The 15,559-nt window shown below is 70.3% G+C and overlaps 1 protein-coding gene across 1 annotated transcript; it reads left to right on the forward strand.

Annotated features, from left to right (window-relative positions):
* Nucleotides 1-11,233, forward strand: CCDC27 (coiled-coil domain containing 27; the record flags this gene model as incomplete). Its single annotated transcript, XM_084244046.1, has 12 exons — nucleotides 1-120; nucleotides 462-588; nucleotides 1,242-1,337; nucleotides 1,870-2,003; nucleotides 4,580-4,741; nucleotides 5,311-5,400; nucleotides 5,723-6,035; nucleotides 6,413-6,543; nucleotides 8,708-8,785; nucleotides 8,999-9,211; nucleotides 10,077-10,181; nucleotides 11,108-11,233. 12 exons carry the CDS (start codon nucleotides 1-3, stop codon nucleotides 11,231-11,233), a joined length of 1,695 nt encoding a protein of 564 aa, XP_084100172.1.
* Between the last annotated feature and the right edge of the window lie 4,326 nt (nucleotides 11,234-15,559).

The raw sequence follows: 15,559 nt of genomic DNA on the forward strand, positions 1-15,559 counted from the left end.
ATGGCCCGCGGCCTGAAGGCGCTGCAGGACATGGCCAGCCGGGACTCCCGGGTCTGCGAGCAGGAGTCGAGCTCCCTGAGCAGGCAGGCCCAGGCCCGCAGCCCGCACTGCAGGGTGACGGTACGGCCCGGGGCGCCCGCCTGGGGGTCGGCTGGGCCTCCGATGAACGCGGGTGGCGGCCTGGAGCTCCCGTGGGCTGGATGCGGTGGCCGGGCCGGAGCCTGCTCCTTCCCTGGGGCTCCAGCAACGGCGCGGAGCGGGAGGGGAGGAGACCCCGAAGGGAAGCGTCGCCCTGGGCTGAGGGCCCCTGGGGAGCCCACCAGGCTCCTGGGGCACCCCCGCTGGTGCTGGGGGTGAGGGGAAGGCCAGGACGGGGCGCAGGGGCGCAGCACCTCGGGCCCGCCCTCCACCGAGAGCACCCACTGGTCTGTCCTGTGACTGGCCCGTCCCCCCAAATCAAGCTCAGGCAGGACTCCGGCTCCGAGGACGCCTGCTTCGCTGCCAAGCTGGAGGGGCTGCGGCACCTGTTCCTCATGCGGCCTGGCTGCCCCCAGTTTAGCACCAGGGCCACGTCCATGACCCTGTTCGGTAAGGCCCCCCGGGAGCCGGGTCCCGTCAGCGGCGCGGCCATCAGGCCCAGGCGGGGCGGCCACTGGCCCTGGAGGCAGGGCCCCCCCTCACCGCCCCTGCTGCTGCCTCACCTGCCCTGCCGGCCTCTCACCCCCCGAGTCAGCAGGGCGGGGCGTGGGTGGCTGAAGCTCCCGGAAACCTCAGGGAGCGCGCCCAGGAGCCGGCCCTGCCGCGCACAGGCAGCCGACTCGCCTGAGCCCACACCCGGAGCGTGAGGCGCCGCAAGGGGCACCGGGCCCTCAGCGGTCACCAGGCGGCCACCCAGACGGGCCCCCAGCCCCGAGCAGCGCATTTCCACGCACGCGTGTCCTCTGGGCCCGAGGCCTCGCCCGGGGCTGGCGTGGGTCTCGGCCAGCTCTGGGCATGAGGGCTTGGAGGAAGCAGACCCTGCCCCCGGGGGGAGAGGGGCACGGGGTCTGTCCTTCCCGGGGAGGGACACTTCCATGGGCAGCTGCCCCGGTTGTTTGGGGGGGACACAGCGATGGTGGGGGGAGGACGCAGCCTTGTCTCAGTTTGTGCGCGCCCGAGGCGTCTCCCGGACCCGCCCGGAACCAGCAGCGCGCGGGGCACAGGGGTGTGACAGACGTCACGGCGCCCACCTCACCCCACAGGCCCGGCCACGACAGCCCCTCTGCCCGGGCAGCTGTGCAGGGACGTTCCCGCCTTGAAGACCACGGAGGACCTGCCCCCCAGGCAGCCGCCGGATGGTGAGGGCAGCGCGCCCCAGGGGCCGCTCCACAGCGGCCCGGCCAGGGCCCCTCCCCAGGCCAGCCTGGTCATGCCAGGGGCTCAGCCTGGCCCCCTGCCCCTGAGCCGGGCCCCCGGGCAGCGCAGCCCCCAGAACGGGGAGACCCGCGAGCGCTGCCCCGTGAACAGTCGTGCACCAGAGGGGCGCCCAGGCCAGACGCCCCTCGGCCCGAACCCAGAGCCCGGGCCGCGGCGGCCGGCACCGAGGAGAGGCCCCTCTGTCTAGCGATGGGACGCTGAGGCGGGGGGCGGGCAGCGTCCAGGATGGCCCTGCCCGGGCAGCTGGGGCGGCTCTCGTCCTGTCTCCGGGTTCCCGGAACCTCTAGTGACCAGAGGCTCCCTCCTCGCAGCACGCGCCGCGGGCCGGGGCCGGGCGGGGTGGTGAGGCTGGGGGCGGGCGGGGGGGGGGGTGGAGGGGGCAGCCTGGCGGGGACGCGAGGGGTCGCGGGGACTGCGTCCCCAGGGCCATGGCCACCCTGCCTGCTCCCCCAGGGCGCCCCCTTCCCTCCAGCAAGAGCGCCTGCGAGTTCCGCAGCCTGCACAGCCCCGCGGCCCGCAGCCCGGACCTGGAGCACAGCTGGCCCGGGAGGCAGGTGCCCTGGTACATCTCCGTCATCCACGAGAAGGTAGGAGCCCGCGGCTCGCGGTGCCCACGGGGCGCACCCTCTTGGGCTCCCGAGACCAGCTTTCGTGGGTCTGGCCCGTGCACCCTCACCCCAGGGAGGCAGCCTATCACCCCCACTCTGCTTGATGGCGTCCCCCGAGTTCCATTCCTGAGAATCGGCACGTGTATCTGCCCGCCAGGGTCAGCTAATCCAGACCTCTCTGCCTCCACCCCACTGTCTCCCAGCGTCCGAGTTCCCCGCCCCTCCCCTCTGGTAACCTCTCAGGGGGGCTGGCAGTGGTTTGTTTGTTTTTTAAGATTTATTTATGTATGCATGCAAGAACTGGGGTGCAGGCTGGAGTGCGGGGGTTGAGAGGATTCACCAGAGACAGAGGGGGGAGCAGAACAGGCGGATCTACCGAAATTCACTGCTGAGGGGAGCAGCGGGGAGACCGGAGGGGTCTGCTGCGCCCTGTGGGTCACTCCCTGGCCGGCCGGGGATCGAACTCGTGCTGGCGATGGCTTGCTAGCGCTGCCTTGAACCCCGCGCAGCCGGGGAGGCCCCGGGGGCCGACCTTTGCACCGGCCTGGCGCTTACCTTCCAACGGTCCCCAGCGCCCTTTGCTCAGTCATTCCGCCCGGGAGACCTTTTCTCCCAAATAGTAACAACCAGCTGCGCCGGCGCGTCCGCGGACTCTCGTGACTCTGTGCTGACCCGGAGAGAGGCCCCGGCCAGGCCCGGCTTGTGAGTCCCACGGCTGCGTTCCGGACTCCGCTCTTCTGGCCTCGCAGCAAAACAGGGCAGGAAGCCGCTCCGCCTCGCTGTGTCTCTTCCCCGGAAAAGCCCAGCGAGATCGCTGCTGCCGCGTCAAGCCTGAAGCTGTGCTGGGAGGTTTCTTGGCAGCTTGTCAAAGAAATTCAGCCCCTTTTCAGATATTCAGATTTCCTTTCCCCCCATTTTAGTTTTGGCAACTTCCGTTTTGTTCGTAGGGCCGTGTCCTCGCGGGTGCGTCTTCCCACGCGCCAGGGCCCGTGTGTTCGCGCTGTTCCTCCCGCGCCGGCCCCGCCGGCCGGGCCTCCCCCGGCGATCCCTCGCCAGTCTCACAGCGGTTTATCGATGTAAAAGCCGCTTCTTAGAATCAACTTCTCTTGGTTGGCTTGGCCTGGTGAAGCTTGTGGAAACAAGTAACACAGATGTGGGGGGGTCGGGGGTGCCCCCGGGGACTTGCGGGGTCCCGGTCGTGTGGGTCAGGGAGTGACCATTTCACCCTTTTCCCAAAACTCTTCTGCCATCTGTTGCGATTTCACAGTTTGAAATGTTGCCACCTGTGACCAAGCAGTTCCACTCTGGGGAACTAGCCTGGGGGTCAAGTTGGTTAGAGTCACACGGGTAGATGCAAAAGGGTGTTCTCTGCGGTGCTGTTGCTAATGCGAAGAGTTGGGTGGGACTTACAGGGAAGGGCTGCAGGCTCGGCTGCCTCCAGCAGCTCGGTTGTCCTTAGGGATCTCCCCCTCCCTCTCCCTCCCTCCCCCTCCCTCTCTCCCTTCACTGCCTTGGAACTGGCACCAGTGAGCCCTTCTCCCGCGGAGAGGAGACACTCTGGACACTTGCGCCGTGTGAACTCCGCGGCCCCAGGGGAAGGGATTGGCTCCTTCCAGCCTCGGGGCTGGTTTGCCACAGTGCAGGACGCGCACGGCCTGTGCGAAGACGCGGCCTCTGCGTGGTTACTCCTGGGAAGACGCCCCACGGCCCCCCGCGGGTCAGCTGCTGTGCCGTCTGCAGCCTGCTCGCCTCTCCCTCCCTGTGTCGTTCACTCTTGCACTTGTCGTACGTCCCTCTTGTCCATGTTCTGCGTGTAACGTCCAGGTCCTCGTCTGCGTTCTTGAGGTGACTGCTCAGACCGTTCACTTCCACGGTTTCCCCGGGCAGGTCCACTCGAGGTGATAAATCTGCCCTTAATCAAGCTTTAGCTGCACCCCACAAGTTTTGCTTTGTCCAACGTTCACTGCCACTCAGATGAAAATATTCTCTTACTTTCTTTGATTCATGGACGACGCAGAAGTGTATCACTTAATTTCCAGACCCTGAGAGGACTTTCCAGTCATCTCTTCTTCCAGGACTCTGTCTGGAATCACTACCTCTCCGGCCTGAAGAATTCCTGTTCGGATTTCTCTGACTCCGATCTGCCGATCAAAAACTTTCATTTCTGTTTATCCGGAAACATCTTTACTGTGTCTCCAATACGAAGAATTGAGGGCACTGAGATTTTGGGGATGGAAGGTTGGGGGCGAGACAGAGGATCTGACTCTCTTCCAAGCTGGTTAAGTCAGGGGTGACCTAGAAGGCCGGTGTCCTCAGTTACAATTGGGGGGCTGGCGAGGATCCAGGCTGAAGTGGGGAGAGGCCTGCCACCAGTCTCCCAGGGTGGAGATCTTGGGGTGCTTCAGCAGGGCGTGGCTGCAGTGAAGAAGAGGACCTCTTGGGCCTGGGCTGCCGGGGCCCCGGGTGCCAGGCCTTCCCCTGGGCTGGGCTGCGGCTCTGCGGGTGGCTGGCGGCACCGCGTGCAGCGGGGGACACAGGGCTGCCCTGTCCTGCAGGACCACAGCCTGGTCTTGCTGGAGGCGGAGGTCCAGCGCCTGTCCCAGCTGGAGGCGCAGGTTCAGAAGAAAGACGAAGAGCTCTTGGAGCTGCAGGGCGAGAAGGAGATGCTGAAGAAGCACCTGAAGTGCCTCCTCAGGAGCAAAGGCCAGGACACGGTGGTGAGCAGGGGAAGGGGCAGAGCGGGAGCGGCCGCAGCTCTGTTTCCGGGGCGGCCCACCTCCCGCGACACTCGGGGGGCGCCGGGCGGCCCAGGACAGCCGCTTCCTCTTTTCTGCTCCTAATTTCTTTCACACCTGAGGACACAGACCTACTATGTGCGGGGGACACGCGAGCAGGGTGGCGGCTTGAGAGCATCACAGAGCCCCCCGGGCACCTCCAGGGAAAGCTCCCCAGACACCCATGGGGGCCAGCGGGGCGGGCAGCAGGGAGTGGCCTGAAACCGTGCGTTTCCGCTCCGGGTTCTGGGGTCCCCAGGGCTGGGACAGCTGTGAGCTCGGGCCTGCGAGGGTGTGTGACTGGGCGTGACCCGATGCTCCCGGAGTCCCCCACATGCACATGCTCATCCCTGGGGGTCACTGTGCCCCCGCCCACTGAAACAGCACCCCAGGAGGAGGAAGGGTGCCCCCGGGGGCTGTCACCCCCTCGGGGAGGTCGGGGTTTCGGCGCATCTCCTGGGGGCCCTGCCGGCCGGCTGGACGCAGGCTCACGCGGGGCTCCAACCCAGCAGCCCCCCGAGTCCCGGTGGAAGCTGCCCGCGAAGCTGAGCGTCACCAAGTCCTTCGTCAGTGAGGAGGAGGAGCTGGGGCGCTGGCAGCAGGCAGGCCCCGCCCACTCACGCCCCGCCCCGCCCACCGGCCCGCCCACGCCCCGCCTGTCCCGGCCACGCCCACCTGCCCGCCCACGCCCCGCCTGTCCCGGCCCCGCCCCGCCCACCCGGCCCCGCCCACGCCCCGCCTGTCCCGGCCCCGCCCACCGGCCCGACCACGCCCCGCCCACCCTGCACCGGGCACGCCCACCCGGCCCCCAGCCACGCCCACCCGGCCCCGCCCCGCCCCGGCCGGGACCCCGAGGGCGACCCCTTCCCGCGCCGCGCCGGTCCCCAGCCTCACCCCCGGGCCCCGCCCCGCCGTCCCCCGCAGGAGGAGCGCCCCGCGGGCGGCAGGGCCAGCGACGCGGACGCGGGCCCCCGCGAGGAGCCGCCGCGCCCGGAGCAGGCGGGCGGGCCCGCGGGCGAGGCCGGGGCGGCGGCGGCGGAGGAGCGCGCGGCGGAGCTGGCGGAGGAGGCGGAGGGCGACGGCGGGGCGCCGGGCGGGCCGGGCGCGGGGCCCCCCGAGTGCCCGGACGACGCCTTCGAGCAGGAGCTGATGGCGCAGCTGCAGGAGTACGAGCAGGCCTTCCGCGAGCTGCAGCTGCAGCTGGAGGTCGCCAGGAGCAGATACTCGCTGGCCGTCGGTGGGCGCGGGCCGGCCGGCAGGCCCCCCAAAACCCCCGCCCGCCCCGCCCCGCCGCGCCCGCCCGGACCCCGCGGCCCCTAACCCAGCCCCGCCCCGGCCCCTCTGCCCCCGCCCCGGCTCTGTGGCCCCGCCCCTATGCCCCCGCCCCGGCTCTGTGGCTCCTCCCTCTGCCCCGCCCCAGCTCTGTGGCTCCTCCCTCTGCCCCGCCCCGGCTCTGTGGCTCCTCCCTCTGCCCCGCCCCAGCTCTGTGGCCCCGCCCCTCTGCCCCCGCCCCTCAGGCCCCCCCCTGAGCTGGAGGGAGGACCCGCGCCGGACCCAGCCAGCCCGCGCCCCTGCCCTGACCCCGGCCCTGACCCCGGCCCGCCGCCCCCTCAGGCGCCATCACGTCTCTCCAGCGGCAAGTGGACTTCCAGGAGGCCCAGCTGCAGAAGGCCGCCATGGACAACCAGATGCTGGAGAAGGAGCTGCGCGAGCGGAAGCTCCAGCTGCAGGCCATGTCCCACAAGGTGCGCCGCGCCCCGCCGGCCGCCCCGGGGCGCAGAACCAGAGCCCGCGGGCACCCGGAGCCGGGAGCCGCGCCCGCGCCGCCCGCTCTTCTTTGGGATCTGTCTGGATCTTCAGATCGCACGCTTCCCGCCGTTCTAGAATGTTCTCCACTGGCGCGTGCTTAGAGCTTCCCCACCCACAGCGAGGGCCCCGCCGATCTGGTGTGAAATAGTATCCAGACGCGAAACCACAGTCCACAGCGCCGCCTCCCACACCTGCTGTGCCACACCTGCTGTCCCCCACCTGCTCCCCCCCCACCTGCTCCCCCCCACCTGCTCCCCCACACCTGCTGTCCCCCACCTGCTGTCCCCCACCTGCTGTCCCCCACCTGCTGTCCCCCACCTGCTGTCCCCCACCTGCTCCCCCACACCTGCTCCCCCCATCTGCTCCCCCCACCTGCTCCCCCACACCTGCTGTCTCCCACCTGCTGTCCCCCACCTGCTGTCCCCCACCTGCTCCCCACACCTGCTCCCCCACACCTGCTGCCCCCCACCTGTTACCCCCACCTGCTGTCCCACACCTGCTCCCCCCACCTACTGTCCCCACCTGCTCCCCCACACCTGCTCCCCCCACCTGCTCCCCCCACCTGCTCCCCCACACCTGCTGCCCACACCTGCTGTCCCACACCTGCTCCCCACACCTGCTGTCCCACACCTGCTGTCCCACACCTGCTCCCCCCACCTGCTGTCTCCCACCTGCTCCCCCACACCTGCTGTCCCCTACCTGCTGTCCCCCACCTGCTCCCCCACACCTGCTCCCCCACACCCGCTGTCCCACACCTGCTCCCCCACACATGCTGTCCCACACCTGCTCCCCCACACCTGCTCATCCCACACCTGCTGTCCCATACCTGCTCCTCCACACCTGCTCATCCCGCACCTGCTCCCCCCACACCTGCTGTCCCACACCTGCTCACTCCACGCCTGCTCACCCATGCCTGCTCCCCCACACCTGCTCCCCCAACACCTGGCACTTTCTTCCCCTGCCCCTCTGTTGGTGTTGGAGCACAGCTTCTGGGTGCAGTTGTGGGGCAGCCTGTCTGCCCAGTCCTTATCCTCTGCGTTCACGGGATGCCGATGTTGAATTAGTCTGGAGAGTGTTTCCCACCTGCGTTGTGCAGACATGCAGCGCACGCCCCGGCATCCTAATGCTTGTGCTTTTGTGCACGAACCTCTTGGGGGTTGCTGGCGCCTCTCTGGGAAATCGCAGGGTCCTGTCTTTGTCCCTGGTGTTGGGAAAATGTGCCAAGCGGAGCCTCCCGAGGGCCTGTTGTCATTGGCGTGGGCGCTTGAGGGCAGCTGAAGCGCGGTCCGTGGCTCGGGAATGTGCCCGCTGGCCCGCTGGCCTTTCCTCCGCCTCTGCTCCCGGGCCTCTGTCCTGGCGTCCCTGCACCTGGTCCTCCCACCCCCCCTTGATCAGCAGCCGCCCCTGAGCTCCACCCTCGTTCCACCCGACTTCCAGGCTCTTCCGAGGTCTTGACGGTCTCGCCTCATCGTTTCTGGCTTCACAGCTGCAGCCCGCTCCGACCCGCGGAGAGGTCGGTTGCGCTCTCTTGACTCCTGCGCTCGCCGCCGGTTCCCCGTGGGTGCCGTGGTCCTCGGTCCGCACTTGGTGGGCGAGCCGCTGGCACCTCCGGAGGGGCGTTCCCACGCGCGGCTCGCGGGGCAGTTTCCGCCCCGTCTCGTGGTTCGGGGAGAGGCCCCGGGACGATCTCTTGCCTGCCACGGAGAGGCCTGGCTTTCTGGAGCCCGTGGGCGGCGCGGGATCTCCAAGCTCAGTGCCAGACCCCTGCGTCTGGGCTCTCCACCTCACCTGGGCCTGGCATCCCCTGGGCCCGAGACATCCAGTCTCCTGCCAGCTGGGAGAGGGGCAGGGGCGAGCCTGCAGCGCTTGGCTTCTGGGAGCGCGTTCCGTCAGCCCCCCTGACGCCCCCGCGCCCAGCGTTTCGGAGACCCCGGGGCTGTGTGAGGTGCGCCGGCTGCACCTACTTTCCGGCTTCCCAGTGCCTGGGTGCGCCCTGCGCCCTCCCCGAAAGCCCCACCTCCACCTGGCGGAGGGCCGGGGAGAGCGGCAGACCCGCGTTCAGTCCCGCGAGCCCCGCGCCCAGCCCTTGTCTGCTTCCAGTTCTCCAACCTGCGGGAGGACAAGAAGCACGAGGAGATGCTGGGGCTGGTCGAGAAGGACAACCTGCTCCTCCGGCAGGTGAGCCAGGCTGGTGGCGGCGCTGGGCTGCACCCCTGCCGAGGCAGGGGAGGCGGGCGACGGGGCCCACAGAGTCGCCGCTTCCTTGGGCCGCGCCAGTTCTGGCCCGAGGAGCCAGTCAGAGTCTCCCCCTGGGGGAGGAGGGGAGGGGCTCGTGGACGGGGTGTGCGCCCGGCTCTGTCCTTCCTCCCCCTCCCCTCGCTGTCTGTCCAGCAAGTGCTGGAGCTGGAGCTGGAGCTGAGGACGCGGGACCACACCATCTCGGAGCTGGAGGCCAAGGTCAGCCAGCTGCAGGAGCAGGCAGACCTGCAGCAGAATCACCTGCAGCGGTGGAAGCACCTGCAGGAGGAGATGCAGAACAAGCACGAGATGGTCCAGCAGGCCGAACAGCAGGCCAGCGTGGCCCTGGAGAGCTTCCACTCCCGGGTATGCCACCGTGTGGGGGGAGGCCGGAGGGGGGCAGCGTCCTCAGGCCCAGCAGCAGAGCGGATCCCGTCAGGGGTCGGCACTGTACACGAAACAGCAGCAGGACGGACGAGGGACGTGAGGGTCAGGCTGGGTCTGTGCGGCCTGGGTCTCGGCGCCTGCATCTGCTCTGGAGCCGGGCCTGGGCTGGGGGTGGCGGGGTGGGGCGTCTTGGCCTGGGCTTCGGCAGCCTCTCTGTGAGAGACCCGGGTGCGCCGGCCAACCCAGGCAGCAGTGACCTCCGCCAAGAGCTTCGGGAGCAGGCTCTGTGCCCCCACCCCTGCAGCGCTCCACCCCCGCACCCTCCTGCTGGCGCCCTGTCAGCGGGCGCCGAGTCTCAGAAGCCCCCGTGCTGGCCTGGCCCAGGTCACAGGCGTGTTGGCCGCCCCGCAGCGGCCCCTTGTGGCTGCACGGCCGTCTGGTCGCCCGAACAGCTCCCGCAAGGCGGCCCTGGGCCTCTCCGCCGCCTTCGCCTTGCCTGTTACTCCGCAGCCAGCCCTGTGGCCATCGGTGGGGTGAAGAGACTGGCTTTCCCCGCGGGCACACTGGCAGGCTCAGATTTTGCAGGGCAGTCTCAGACCTCAGGTCTGTGCTTGGCCTTGCTCTGTCTGCCCGAGTGGGGGCTTATTGCCAGTGGGTTCTCAGCACTGAGCTCACTTGCCTGGCAGCAAAGACATGCAGGCAGCAGGGCCAGTGTCCCGCTTTAGCCATCTGCAGCCACAGCGGGCGTTGGGGGTGAAGAGCCCACGGGAGCTGGGCCGCGCAGGGGCGGTGTGGGGCCGGGCCCTCCCCTGGCCGGGGCTACCTGGTCGCTCTCTGCTCGCAGCTTGAAAGGCTCAGAAGTAAGATCATCCAGGCCACCTTCAGCACCACCGGGGCCAAGTCCATGAACAGCGAGATCTCTGACAGCGACATCCTGGAGGCCTTGCAGGTACAGCCAGAGCCGGGCTGCCTCCCCCGGCTCCGCGCCGGAACCGCCAGGAGGTGGGGACCACCTGGTCTGCGTGCTGGGACCTCCATTCTTACTCTGGCTGCCTCGGCCCCGCAGGGACCCTGGGTGCAGCACCAGAGCGCCTCTGTCAGTAGGCGGCGACCCAGAGCAGCAGCACCCCTGGGTGCAGGGGGTAGGCTGTGTGGGCCTGTGGCAGGAGTGTCCTGGGGCTCGTCCCACGCCGCCTCCGACCGATGCTTCTCAACACCTCGGCGTGGCATCTGTGGGCACCGCACTGCAGAGCTCAGACGCCCCCACGCTGGTGTTGCTCCAGCCCAGCAGAGGGCCCGGTGCTGTGACAGCCACAAGGCCTGCGGTGGGGCGGTGGGTGCGTCTCCACTGCCTGCGGGCTGTGCTGTCTGCCCAGCTGACTGGTCTGTCTGGTCCTTCTGTGTGTGGGAGGCCTGCTCACCTTCGAAGCTCAGCGGGGCTCTGAGGCAAGACCTCTGACAGGTGCCCTGTGTGGGCCCTGCTTGGCACTGGGGTGCTCTGGGCTCCGCCCGAGCATCCTCTTTGGTGTCTCTGGGACCTGGCCCTTGCCTCTTGGAGGGGGGTGTGCCCCGGCTGATGCTGCTCCTGCACAGGGCCCTGGTGGGGGGCCGCTGTGGCCTGGGAAGGTGCAGGAGGGGGAAAAGGGAAGGGGAAGGCAGGGGAGGGAGCGGCGAGGCGCGGGTGCGGGGTGCACTGACCCAGAGGGCTGTGAGGTCCCCCGCAGAGTTCCGTGGCTTCGCCTCACCCCCGTGGCTGGGGGGGGGCACCGCAGAGCCCGGCGCGCCCCCTCTACAGGTGGCAGTGCCACCCACAGCCCCGGGCTGGGAGCAGGGCGGGGTGCAGAGCGGCGCCCCCCAGGAGCTCCTCTCTCCTAGACCATCATCACGGAGAGGTCCGAATACTACAACCAGCTGAAACAGAAGGGGGTCAAGGTGCCCCCCCTGCACCAGTCGGAGGTCATATCCACCCCCAGCAAGTCCAAGAAGCCGGCCCCCAAGTAGGCCAGCGGGAGCCCCGCCTGCCAGCAGGCCCGACCCGGGCAGGCCGCCCCCGGCCGCCCCCCCTCCTCTCGGGTTCAGAATTAAACCCTCTTGCACCGTCTCACCGCCTCTCAAGAGTGGCCGGGGCGCCTTGACACCCCCATTTCACACTCACTTCGGGGGTCAGCACAGCGGCCCAAGCGGGACCCCTCCGGGGAGGGCTGCGGAACCGAGTGGGGTGTCTGCTCACGGGCAGCCCGGGGTCCCCGGGCGGTCAGCAGCCGCCGGAGGCCGCGCGCCGGCGCCGTCCCCACGCCCGCCCGGGCCCGCTCCGCGGGGTCGCCCTGCCCTGCTGGGCCCCTGGCCGCGGGCCTGGAGGCGGGTTGGGGGGCGGCGGCGTGGGCGCCCCTCCCTCCCTCCCGCTGCCCCGCGGTCCCCGTCCCGTCCCCCAGCCGCGCCTCCTGCCCGGCCCGAAGCCACCCGACCCGGCAGGCCCTGCCCCCGGGCCCGCTCCACCGAGACCCGCCCCACCGAGACCCGCCCCACCGAGACCCGGCCCTCGGGGCGCCCGGCCTCGGCCGTCGGCCGTCGGGGCGGTCGCCTGTGGCCGAGCTCCGCGCCCGCCGGCCCCGCCCCTCTAGGCCCCGCCCCTCCGCGCAGCCCCGCCCCCGCGCAGCCCCGCCCCTCCGCGCAGCCCCGCCCCCTCATCGCAGCCCCGCGGCGGGAGGCGGCGGGCGAGACCGGCCGGCGCGCGGCCCGCGAGGAGGTGGGTGGGGCCCGCGGCGGGGGCGCGGGCTGGGCGCGGGCCGCCCCGGGGGAGACCCGGGCCTCACCCGCGGAGACCAGCGGCTGAGGTGCCGCCGGGGGACCCCGGGCCTCCCCCTGCCGGGCCGGGCGGGAGGACGGTCCCCCCAGGCCGCGGGCACGGGCGCCCCGCCGCGGGGCTGCCCTGGGGCTCGGGCCGGGCGGGGCCCGCGCTCGCCGGGCTGGTCCTGCCGGGACGGGCCGGTCCGCCGCAGGCCTGAGAGCCGCGCGCGCCCCGGCCTGGCCGTGCGCGGGAAGGAGCCCGGGCTGCGCCCGCCGAGCGCCTCGCGGCGGCCGTCGGGGCGGCCCGGAGACGGCCCGGGCGGGGCCCCGGACTCGGGCGCCACGTGCGGCTGCGGCGCCCGCCCTCGCGGGGAGGCGAGGAGCGGGTGGCCGGGGCCGGGGCAGCAGCGCCTCGGGCCGCGGGGCGGCTCTCTCCCGCCCGGTGGGCTGGGGCGGCGGGGCCCGAGCTGGGCTTGTCCTGGACGGCGGGGCCCGAGCTGGGCTTGTCCTGGACGGCGGGGCCCGAGCTGGGCTTGTCCTGGACGGCGGGGCCCGAGCTGGGCTTGTCCTGGACGGCGGGGCCCGAGCTGGGCTTGTCCTGGACGGCGGGGCCCGAGCTGGGCTTGTCCTGGACGGCGGGGCCCGAGCTGGGCTTGCCCCGCCGTGGCCATCCTCGGGGCGTCACTGCGCCGAGCGGTCCCGCCCGGGAGGGGCGGGCGCAGGCGGGCGGCCAAGAGCCAGCCCCCGGCTCCCCTGCTGCCGCCCGGCCAGCCCTGGCCTCCCCTGGCCTCCCCTGGGCCCAGACCGGCCTGGCGGCTGCGCGGGGCCAGGCCCCACCTGACAAGCAGGCGCTGTGGCCGCCAGACAAGCCCCGTCCTCCCCCCTGCTGGCCTGAGCCTGGGACGGGGCGCCTTGGGCGCTGGGGGGCGTCAGAAGGGCCCGGGGCAGGAGTCTCTAAGCCGCCCGCTGTGCCTTTAAACCCGGGTCCAGGACTGCCTGGGAGCAAGGTCAGTGCCTCTGCGGGGGGGCCCCGAGCAAAGCCTCAGCCCCCAGAAGTGCAGGGCCTGGCTGCGGCCGCCCCAGTCCTGGGCCCCTGGCCCCAGCCGGGCTCCCCCCACAGGCGTCGGGAGGGGAGGGGAGGGGAGGGCTGCCGTGACCGGCTGGAGGCCCACGGGCCTGGCCTCTCCCCACCAGCCAGAACCTAAGAGCTCCCCCACCCCCTTCTCCCAGCTGCAGAGACTGCCCTGGGCTTATCCGTTCAGGAAGGGGGCGGAAAGGCAGGCGCTGTTCAGGCTGGGCCCTGGCGAGGACCCACAGCCACCTCTCAGGTGGCAGCAGCCAAGCGTGCAGGGCCCCTGGGGAGCGGGCGGGGAGCAAATGGGCCTCTCACATTCCTGAGGGCGGGGCTCAGCTGGCAGCTGAACCCAGGGGTGGGAGCCCACCTTGACTACAGGCTGACCCCGGGCCGCTGAGCTGCCTCCCGCCCAGGCAGAGCCCCCGGTGCAGTCAACAGCAGCCCCGCCGCCGGCATGCAGCCCCGGGAGAGCGGCGTCCAGTACAGCCGGTGGCAGGACAGCGGCCTGGAGGAGGTTGGCATGGCGGTTGCATCCGGCACCATCCAGAGCTCCCGCTGGGATGGGTGAGGCCCCCACGCCATGCCTGCCGGTGTCAGGTCACCCGTCCATGCCCAGGGTGCATGGTGGGGGGTGGGTCTGCCTGAGACTCACGTGCCTCCCCCTGCCAGGATCTCCGGGAGGCTGTGCAAGCTGGGCACCACCGTGAAGGTGCTGAGTGCGCTGGCACTGCTGTGCGCCGTCTTCATCCTGGGCTACACCACCGGCTACTACGTGCACAAATGCAAGTAGTGTGCCCAGCGAGCACGCTTGGGCTGGCTGCACTCCCTCGGGCGTGGGCTGGGGGGGCTCCGAGTACATGGCCCCTTTTAGGACTCCTCCACCACGTCCATGGCCACTGAGCAGGCCCTGCACCCCAGCAGTGAAGCACCAGGACCTCGGGGGCCCAGCATGCTCAGCGGCCACCACCCCGACTCAGGCACATGCCCGCACACAGAGCTACCTGGGGGCACGCATGGCACAAGGCTGGGCCCAGCCTGGGCAGGAGCTGCAGGACACACCCAGGCCTGGCTCTCAGCCCGTCCCCAGACCTCCCCCGAGCCCAGTGCAGGGGGTCACCCTTCCCTCCCTGTCCAAGGGCCGGGCGGGGTGGGGACCCCCCAGTGGGTATTGTGCCCAGCTCTGTGGTCTTTGGCTCTGCCGTGCAAGGCCGGCTGAGGGAGCCCGCCCACGCTCCCGGGAGCGGAGACCCCGGCCCAGGCAGAGTAGGCCTTGCCTCCCGCCCCGCGTGGCCTCTCCTCCAAGTGCACCCTGTTCTCGTCTGCCTGCCTCTCCAGAAAGGGCGGGGGTGGACCAGCTTCTCAGGTGCCCTGTGCACCTCATGGTCACTATTTGGTAAGAGGGCCAGGCGATGGCCCCTCAGGCCGGGTGTTACTCAGAGTGAGTGCTGGCGGCCATGAGTGTGGCCAGGGGCCTAAGGGAAGGGCATGCGCTGCTCCCATACAGCTCTGGGCCTTGGGAGCCCCTGGCTGGGCCCTGGGATTGACCCGAGGGCCAGAATATGAGTGGACTTGTCCCAGTCTAGCCCGCAGGAGCCTGTATCTGGCCTCCTGGTTGCTCTGCAAGGGCTGGTCTCACCTGCAGCAGCCAGGTGCTGCAGGCCCCACCTCAGGAGAGTGGCCCTCACTCCAGCTGGATGGGCAACGAGGGCTCGAGATCAGAGGCCACATAGCAAGTCTAGGTTTCAGGGGCCAAAGCTGGGCTGTTAGGGCCCAGGAGGCCCTAAGCACACCTCAGAATCCGGAGGGGCTAGGCCAAGATGGCAGGAGGGGTAGAGATCCCGTGGACCCCGCCCCTGGGGAGGGCAGGCCTGCTGAGGGGTGGTGGTGGATGGCAGCAGCTGATGCTGGTGTCTGGCCTGGACTGGCTGGGCATGCCCGTGTCCATGCTCAGCAGGCCGCAGGGTGGAACGCCAGTTCCCTGACATAGGGCCTGCTGCCCAGCCCTTGCAGGGGAGCCCATAGACAGGCCCTTGGGGTGCACCTCCGTGGGAGCCTCCCAGAGATGTGGCCCCCGGGAGAAGATGCCACCTGCCTTCCCATAGGAGATTCTGGAACAAGATGACCTGCTAGAGCAGGTGACTTGACTTCCCCGCACAGCCTCTGAATGGGGGCCTAGACCCAGCCCTTGCTTGAGGTAGAGGTGGGGTGGGAGGCAGGATGCAGAGAAGATGGCCCAGGACCCCGGGGTCCAGGACTTCCCTGGGATGTGCCTCTCACCCTGCTGGCAAAGCTGGGGTGGGGAGGGGTGGGGGCATTTCCCCTCAGAAGCTACCAGCCCAGCCCCAGCCCACCGGCAGGAAAGGCTGGCTCCGGGGCACCGCGGTGTTCTGACCAAACGTCCCTCACGCGAGCGGGAGTGACAGGTCGGCAGAGGCTTTTGCTTGTAAGCTGAACATGTTCCAAGT

This window comes from Talpa europaea, assembly GCF_964194135.1.
Source record: "Talpa europaea genome assembly, chromosome: 9".
NCBI lineage: Eukaryota > Metazoa > Chordata > Mammalia > Eulipotyphla > Talpidae > Talpa > Talpa europaea.